The sequence below is a fragment of the Geotrypetes seraphini genome, chromosome 18, assembly GCF_902459505.1.
Source record: "Geotrypetes seraphini chromosome 18, aGeoSer1.1, whole genome shotgun sequence".
Taxonomy (NCBI): Eukaryota; Metazoa; Chordata; class Amphibia; order Gymnophiona; family Dermophiidae; genus Geotrypetes; species Geotrypetes seraphini.
Window position 1 is genome coordinate 4,473,804 of NC_047101.1, and position 9,606 is coordinate 4,483,409.

Sequence of the window (9,606 nt, forward strand, 5' to 3'; positions counted from 1 at the left end):
ACAAGAATACAAAGGATGGATCCCTCTGCTCGCTGGCCAGAGTGGGAAAAATAAACTGCCGTTAAAAGCATGATTTTTTTTTTTTTTTTTAAATCAATTACTAGTTATACACCCCAGAAATATTTCCAGAAGGGATGGAGGACGAGTAAAAAATGTAAAAAGATACACTCTGCTAATTAATCGATCTGAACATCCTAACTAGCTATTCCCCCTTCCTGCCCTATCCAATCATTGTAATTCTAGCCTCCCATCACTCCTTTTTCCCCATTCTACTGCTTTATAGCTGGTAATATTGTAAACCAGTGGTTCCCAACCCTGTCCTGGAAGACCACCAGCAAGTGAGGTTTTCAGGGTAGCCTTAATGAATATGCATGAGAGAGATTTGCATGGAATGGAGTGACAGGCATGCAAATCTGTTCCATGCATATTTATTACAGCTATCCTGAAAATCTGACCAGCTGGTGGTCTTCCAGGACAGGGTTGGGAACCACTGTTGTCTGCAAAATGTGGTATATCAAGTCTAAATAAACTTGAAATTTGATCAGTGCGTGACACGATCTAAGACACTGACTTTGTACAGGAATAAGGAAGAAAAAAAAAAAAAGTTTCCTGCACATCACAGTGATGCATTCAAATGGTCTGTTTTGATTGTTGCTGCAACAGCTGTATAACTTGATAAACTGAACTGATAGGTGCGTTAGAAGGAACTGATGGGATCTCTCGAGTTCTCATTATGAAATATCATAAAATTGTGGGACAATCAAATGGATATGTGAGGAAAGTATTTGCTTGTCTTTTTAATCATGTATATGTTTTTTGAGCCACTTTCATAAAAGTGGCATATAAATATGGAAAATAAATAAATACCCCCTTCCTTTTACAAAACCATAGTGCGTTTTTTAGCGCCAGCTGTGGCGGTAACAGCCCCAATGCTCATAGGAATTCTGAGCGTCGGAGCTGTTACCACTGCGGCCGACGCTACAAACCGCGCTACGGTTTTATAAAAAGGGGGAAGTAAGTTATCGAAGGGGTTATAACAGCAAACCATGACAGTGTTTTAGGGTAAATTTAAAAGGTGAAAATCCTAGGAAAGGAATTCAAAAATATCTTTCGTTATTTTACCAGAAATGTTGCCTGATTCAATCTACCTTGTGGTCTTCTGCTAAGTAAATCTGAAATAACTGGAGCGATGTCTAGCGTAACTGTAAAAGGCACAGAATTAAAACAAACCCAGGTCTGCTGATGTCCCATAAACTAAGAGGCATAAAGACAGCAGATTTCCAGTCATGGAGGGAAGGGAGAGAATCAGTAGCTGGACACGTTTCATTACAAATATAATTTATTCCATCCGTATAAAAAGTCAGAGTCACGTAGCAAAACCATATCTTCTCTCAAGAGAAGAAATATATTATTTCAGATTATAAATAATCAGCAAATATACAACAGCAAATCAAGAAAGCACTTGAGTTTAAGCGCTCTCAGGTCAGTGCTAAGAAAACAAAAAACTGTTCTCTTTAAAATATATTTACAGGAGTACAGTACCCGAAAATACTGAGGTATTCATTACTTCCTTCAAAATGAAATTTTAGACAGGGGAGGGGCGGGCACAGTGGACCCCAACAGGTAAATAAATATATAAAAACAATTCTTGTAGCTGGAGTACATCTTACGATTGGAAATACTGAAGGGGGTCCTTGTTCCCTTTAAGACTGGTCAAACAAGACCTAAGAAAGAGTTGCCGGATTCTGGGGGTCTTATCAGAGACTCGTGGGATGTGGCAAGGGTGGGGGGAAACACATTAAAGAACAATTTTAGAAGATAACTGTCTCCAAAGTTATTGCACTTTTTAGTAAAATAATAAAAAAAAGTCTGAGTTTTTTCTGTGCTTTTTGTCTGCCTTTCAGCAGCTGGGAGATGTCGTGATGGGATTCTGAAGGAAATTTAAACCGTTAGCTGCAGGGTGAACGGGGATGGAAACGGGGAAGTTGAAGACTGTGGTGGTGGAGGTTCCTCGGTCCAGCACAGATATGGCCGGACTGCCAGCTTCAGCGGAGCAAGAGGGTGCCAGCACCTGAGACTCGAACTGCAAGAGTTGGCCCATGAAGCTGAAATTTGGGGATATGATGCTCCTTCTCTGCTTCACAAACTCAAAGGCTTCGTCCAGTTTCACCCGGTTGGTCCTCATGAGGTATGCCAGGCAGATGGTGGCAGAGCGGGAGATACCAGCTTGGCAGTGAACGAATACCCTTCCTCCGGCGTTTTTCACAGAGTCTGAAATAATGGTATGTCATGTTTAAAGTATGAACTAAGGGCTGCAAACTTGAAAACAAAACCAAATGTCTACGGCTGGGAAGCAAATTCTAATCCAAACAATTTGCTAAGCCTAGAATCTGCCGAAGTATTCATTTATAAATGACAGCATCGGCAGGAATTATTACGAAATAATGTGGAAAACTAGCATTTGCTTTGAGAGTATGTAACAGAGATTCTTTTTAAGCTTTAGTGCATTTGCACAAAACATACATTCTGTGCTAGAAATAAGCCAGAGATCGCCAGAAGTAGAAATTTAAATTACCTATGAAATCAATTGCTTCGTTAAACCAGGAGCTGATGTCCGCTTTGTGATTGTCCTCCACTGGGATACTTTTGTACTGGTAATGTCCCTCAAAATGGTTGGGGCAGTTTGCTGAGACGTTGATCAGAGCTGTTATCCCCAAAGCATCCAGCATGTCTCTCCTGGAAGCGTGGTAGGCACTGCCCAGGTAGAGGAAAGGAAGGATTTCGACTGGACCACCCTGGAATCAGTAGAGAAGAAAAGATTGCCTGGTGAGTTTTACCATGTTTATAGGTTTATCAAGGCTTCTTAGCAGATTGGTTTCAGAGAAGCTTGTGATGGAGGTACTGACCTGGTCGTACAGGGGGGTACCCCCACAAGAACTACAGGAGGAATCCGCGCTGCCAGGCACGCTGCTGGCACTCAGGGGCAGAGTCAGACCAGTTGGGCTAGATGGTTTGCTGCAAAACTCAGGATATTCAGTGGAAAAAGCCTCGTAGCCACCTGGAAGAGACAAGAGGGAAGGAAATGTGGAATTAGCATGAAACAGAGTCAAGCGGTTCAGAGGCAAGGAGCAAACTGGGAAAATCCCTTCTCTCCAAAATCACAGGTCTTTGGAACGACCTCACCTCCCGTTGCGGAACCTGAGCTCCCTTCAGTTATTCCGCAAACAACTGAAAACCTGGCTTTTCAGCAAATTGTAACTCTATCCTTCCCCCCTTCTTCACATAAGTTCATGTAATCCTTTTTTCTTCCTCTCTACCTACTATTTTAAGTTCTTGTAAACCGTGTCACCTCCATACTCATGGAGATGATGCGGTATCTAAACTTAAGGTTTCGATTCGATTCGATTTGGAAAAGGTACCTTTTAGGAAGTAGAGCCGGCTGCCCCTGGACTCCCTGCACAAGGTGGTGACTGCCAGCAGCACGGTGCAGTCCTTCTTGATCAGCTCCAGGTCCGAGCTCCTGTCGTCCAGCAGCACCACCGCCTGGAAGAGCCCTGCCAGCAGCCGGCTTCTCAGCTCCTCGTTGGGGACGATGTGCTCCAAGCTCATGGCCCCTTTGGCTCTCCTCTTCACGATGGTGCTGAAGCGGACGTTGCTGGACTCCAGGATGTGAGAGGAGTTGTAGGAGAAAAACGACCGACAGTCCAGGACCAGGCACCGGGCCACCCTCTCCTCCAAAAGGGCTTTCAAAGTGCCGCAGTCCATCCCGCAGACTTCCATGTTGACCATACTTAGGCAGAAAATCCGACACGAAAGTAAATAATCTTCAAAGCAAGCGCTTCCTCTTGGTTTCTTGAAAACGACTATAAAACAAAGTCCAACGCGTTCCGTCCGTTGCGTTTGCTTGCCTTTCGTTGCCTTGTTTCGTGTCGTTTGCCTGTCTCTGGGCTCCAGCGCGTAGCTCGTGCCTTTTATACGGAGCCGGCCGAGGGGTTTTGTGAATGAGCTGCACCACGTGGGGCGCCCGGTGACGTCACGGGCTCGCGGCGCCTTGCCACCCTCCTTCGCCGGAGCCCTGGAGGCGCTGCCAGCGTCGTCCACGTCAGCGGCCTTAGCAGCGGTGGCAAAGCAAACAAAGGAGCCGGTCGGGGCAGGAAATCCACTGATGCAAATCCACTGATTGCTGACCCACATTCATCAGGGTTGAATCCTCCATCTGGAATGCTGAAGTAATGTTCTGGGAGTGAACTTTTTGGGTTCCCTGCCTTTCAGTTGAGTTTTCTTGAAATGCTTACAGATCACTTCACCACAAAAGCATCCCAGCAGAAAGGAAAGCGGGGAAGGGGTAAAAGACGGATCTAAACCCGCACGTCCTTAAAAATCTGAGCTATGTGCTAATGACACGGTGACAAAATTCATCACCGTCCCCGTCCCCGCGGATAACCGCGGGAAATAATCCCATGTCATTTTCTAGTGTCTAATTTCAACCTCAGTCCTTCTACACCAGCATTCTTCAAAGCAAAGCTTGCGGGTCAGTGGTTGTGGCCATTCATACTCTGATTCTTCCCTCTCTCCTTAAAGAACGACATGAAGATGGTTTCCCGCGGGGAGGGGAACGGCGATGAATTTTGTCACCGTGTCATTCTCTAGTATGTGCCACTTGTAGTTAGTCTCTGGCTCTGACAGACCTCAGTGACATTTTAGCGCTGACGGATCCTAATACTTTTCCCTCCCTAAGCTGAGACGGATCCGTCAGCGCTAAATTGTCACCGAGGTCTGTCAGAGCCAGAAACTAACTACAAGCGGCAAGGACCTCAGATTTTTAAGCACGTGCGGTTTTAGATCCGCCAGGTCCATCAGGTCCGCGTTTTACCCCTTCCCAGGAAAGCGTGCTTGCCTGGGCTTCACCAATAGCCACTGATAGGGTCAATGCAGAATGGCACGCTGATCGCAAGCAAAATTAGCGAGCAAATATTCTGCATTGATAGAGTATGCCAAATCAAAAACCTCGCAGAACGTGGGCGCTAATCAGGGAAAGCCTGCCGGATACGTGGGCGCAAATGTTCCGGCATTAAGGGCATGTCCAGAGAAAGCAAAGGTGTCAGGGCATATTTGCACATGAAGCAGAATTTTGTTCTGCGGTAGAGATATTAACATCACAAAAATGCCCTGCGCATTAAATGAACGCAGAGCTAATATTTTCCGCACAGAACATATACAGACGTGTGCCGGTAGGTGGCAAGTCAAATGCGCGCATGACAAGTCAGCAATTGTCTTGCACTATAAAGACTTGCTCACCTCTGACCACGCACATTTGTATGTGCGCAGACTATGAACCGTGCTGGAACGTTGGTTCTCTTTGCAGATGTTGCCACTCTGCGCACAGCTGTTACTTCCATTTTGTCCCACAAACGGCAAAAGACTGCAAGAAGATTAGCCAAATCCAGCAGAGCGAAGGGGTAAAACACGGACCTCATGGATCTTAACTGCACGTCCTTACAAATCTGAGGTCTGTGCCAATTTTCATCTCAGCAAAGGTTATGGCTCTGACAGACCTCTATGACAAGTTAGCTCTGACGGATCCTAATGCTTTTCCCTCCCTATGCTGAGACTAAAAGTGGCACAGGCCTCAGATTTTTAAGGACGTGCAGTTAAGATCAGTGAAGTCTGCGAGGTCCGTGTTTTACCCCTTCTCGGCTGATGCCAGACAGATTACTGTCTGAGTTTGGTAAATGGCAAAAGACAGGTGAAGATTTGGCAACTCCAGTGTTGTACAAGTTTCAAGTTTATTTAGCTCTTGATGAATCGCCTATTTCGAATTTTCTAGGCGATGTACATAATATAATAAAGCAACTTTAAACATAATAACATAAAATTCCAATAATAACTGACATGAAAAAAAGGAAAGGTGGTAAAGTTACAATAGGGGCACAGAAAAAAAGGGAAAAACAAAGGGTAGGGTAAATAATTTCAAGGCACACTTTGTGAATATTAATTAAAACAAAATAGATAATTTTTAAATTTTTAAAGGTCATAAGCATCCTTAAACAAATAAGTTTTTAAGAAATTTTTAAAAGCTGAAATATCTTGTTCTATTCTAATGTACTGGGGAAGGGAATTCCACCATTGTGGACCTGCGACAGTGAACATATCTGCTCTTCTCGTTCCGATGATTTTTAAAGAAGGGACAGATAGTAAATTTAATTCGGATGAACGTAAAGAACATAAGAAATGCCTGCACCGGATCAGACCTGGGGTCCATCTAGTCCGGCGATCCGCACACGCGGAGGCTCAGCCAGGCACACCCTGGCGAATACAATGGTCACTCGTATCCCTCAATGTCTTCTGCAAGAAGATGTGCGTCCAATTTTCCCTTAAATCCTAGAATGGTGGTTTCCTCCACCAGCTCTTTCGGGAGAGAGTTCCAGGCGTTCACCACTCGCTGTGTGAAGCAGAACTTTCTGACGTTTGTCCTGGCCGTGTCCCCTCTCAGCTTCAGGCCATGACCTCTGGTCCGAGACTGGGTTACATTTGCCAATGTGAATAATGCTGTTTCTTGCTCACCATCCTTTCCCCCTGCTGGTGAGTGAGCTTGCTCCATTATGTTGATCCCTTTTAGCAATTTAAAAGTCTCTATCAGATCCCCTCTCAGTCTTCTCTTCTCAAGGGTGAATAGTCCCAGTTTTCTGAGGCGATCTTTGTAGCTCAAGTTCTCCATACCTTTTACTAGCTTCGTCGCTCTCCTCTGCACCCTCTCCAGTAGTGTTATATCCTTCTTCAGGTACGGAGACCAGTGTTGGACACAGTATTCCAGGTGTGGTCTGACCACTGCTCTATAAAGCGGCATTATGACCTCCCTTGATCTACTCGTGATTCCTTTCTTTATCATGCCTAACATCCTGTTAGCTTTCTTTGCCGCCGCCGCACATTGAGCCGATGGCTTCAGGGTTCTATGTATCAGTACTCCCAGGTCTTTTTCTTGTTCGCTCTTCCCCAATGTTATACCTAACAGTTTGTACCCATGCTCTTTGTTTTTACTGCCCAGGTGCATCACTTTGCATTTTTCTACATTAAAACTCATCTGCCAATTTTCTGCCCATCTCTCAAGTTGCTTCAAATCTCTCTGGAGTTCTTCGCTGTCTTTTTGTGACCTGATTGCTCGGCATAGTTTTGTGTCATCTGCAAACTTGATGATAGCACTGGTCGTTTCTTCTTCCAGGTCATTTATGAAGGTATTGAATAAGATAGGCCCAAGAACTGAGCCCTGAGGCACACCGCTAGTTACTTTCTTCCAGTCTGAGTACTTCCCATTTATGCCCACTCTCTGTCTTCTGTTTTCTAGCCATTTTCCTATCCATCTTAGTATATCCCCTTCTATTCCATGACTTTGTAGTTTCTTGAGAAGTCTCGCATGAGGTACTTTGTCGAACGCTTTCTGGAAGTCCAAGTATATTATGTCAACCGGTTCTCCGCTATCTCAGAGGCCAGGGGAAGACATCTTGACTGGTAAGTAATACATGGGGATGATGTGTGGTTAAGACCAAGACTGCCAGCATTTAAGCATGAGTGTGTGGCAGAGCTCTGGCCACCTTTTTAGGCAGACTGAATGCACGGTGCACGTTTTTATCTACACAGTCACTTACTGTGTTATATATGTTTGCAAGAAAAAAATGGGAATAAATCTCCAACACCGGCATGAAATCTTCTTGACAAACCCTTCCACACTGCCTCAGAGCTTGCAGTGAATTTCTTGTGTTGTAAACACCTAATGACTTCCTTACCATTCATTTTAATATACTTTGCCGTAAACCTTTACTGCATCGTACGACCACTATTATGCACACAGAACATTTGTTAAGCAAGGTCGCTTTGTCTATTGGTCCCCGAGAAGTGAGAAGGGACCACATACCATGTGTCAGCAATGACTGACATGCAGATGCCGCAATGGAGGAGGTAAAGAAGGGAAGGGAAGCAGCTGGATATTTAAGAGGAGAATGGGGAGATGCTGGACACCATGGGGTAGATGGAAGGGAAGGAGAAAGATGCTGGACTACTGGACAGTATAGAAGGGATGGGGAAAACGAGATGAAGGACACCGGGGGTTGGGTAAAAGTAGGGAAGGGGAGAGTTAGAAAGAGAAGAGGAGATGCTAGCTATGAGGGGTGGTAGAGAGGGCTTTAAGCTAGGCTGGGGTGGGAGGGGAACATGTCTGAAGGTATGTCTAGGATAGGGGGGTCAAAGTCCCTCCTCGAGGGCCGCAATCCAGTCAGGTTTTCAGGATTTCCCCAATGAATATGCATGAGATCTATTAGCATACAATGAAAGCAGTGCATGCAAATAAATCTCATGCATATTAATTGGGGAAATCCTGAAAACCCGACTGGATTGCGGCCCTCGAGGAGGGACTTTGACACCCATGGTCTAGGGCCGAGTTCTTCAACCACCGGTGGACCGGTGCTGGTCCACAGAAATTTCCTGCCGGTCCACAGTGCGATCGATGCATTGTTGATAAGATTATATTGTGTGTATATATGAAAAATGAATGGAAAAATTAGTGTTACAATTAGGACTATGGGGGTAGGGTCTGGGGTGGAGACCGAGTAGAGATGGGCAGGATCTGGCCCACGACTTAGCCCAGTGTTCTTCAACCGCCGGTCCACAAAATAACTCTTTTATTTCTGCCGGTCCATAGGTGTAAAAAGGTTGAAGGACACTGGTCTAGGGTGTCAGATGTCCTTGGGATTGCCCTGTCTTCCAGATTGTCGGTAAAGAAGCATTTTCTCATACTTCCCCCAAGCCTTCCTTCCTGTAATTTCAGACCTTCTCTATTTCAAGCAGTGACATAACCTCATCTAGACTTCATGCAAATGAATTAAACGGGAAATTATGTCACCACCGTGAAACTCGGTAGAATTTAGGGTTTCACATTTATATTTTATGTATGATTTCTCCTCTGTTTGAATATATATACACACAATTTTTGACATATTATTCCTCAGTGTTTTATAGGTCCCTAATGATCACCAGACAGAAGCTCATTTGTCTTCCATGTCCACATTGAGAAAGAAGTCCAAGCAAAGTTATTGGTGAGAGTGGTTAAGCGATTCGCTTGCTCTATTCCTGTGTTCACCACCTATCTTCCAAAGGCTGTATGTGAAAGTTTTACGTAACAGGTCATTGCATTTTTGCTCTCATATTCCATCTCTCAAACAGGTTTGCTCCTTTGCTGCCACGTATATATATAGGCCAGAACTGGTAATTAACCAGGTTGTGAGCAGAAATAAGAGGCAACTCCTAGGACAGGAAAGAGGAGAAGAATCGCAAACCCATCTCCCCAGTGCCCCTGTGTAGGCTGAGCAGCTTTAGATAATATATGGACAGAGTGTGTGCCAACCTGATGTAATATTCCCAGGGATTCTGATTCTTCAGAGATACAGTTTTAAGCGCACTTATTTAATTCCTTGTTTTCATCTCATGAAGGACAACTTTTCCTTGAGAATGGAATAAATATCCAGCCATTTTACTGTTTTCTGAATACTGTAGCCCCAATGCTCAAAAGTTTTCCATGTCAGTAAGACTGGCACAGAAGCTCTCCTCCCGATGTAC

General features: G+C 44.7%; 1 protein-coding gene across 1 annotated transcript; it reads right to left on the reverse strand.

The window, feature by feature from the left end:
• Positions 1-1,321: 1,321 nt before the first annotated feature.
• DUSP1 (dual specificity phosphatase 1) lies at positions 1,322-3,959 on the reverse strand. The gene is made up of 4 exons (XM_033926965.1): positions 3,420-3,959; positions 2,907-3,058; positions 2,576-2,795; positions 1,322-2,271 (listed from the first exon to the last, which is right to left on the reverse strand). The coding sequence occupies exons 1-4, from the start codon at positions 3,787-3,789 to the stop codon at positions 1,901-1,903; spliced, it is 1,113 nt and encodes a 370-aa protein (XP_033782856.1). The 5' UTR covers positions 3,790-3,959; the 3' UTR covers positions 1,322-1,900.
• Between the last annotated feature and the right edge of the window lie 5,647 nt (positions 3,960-9,606).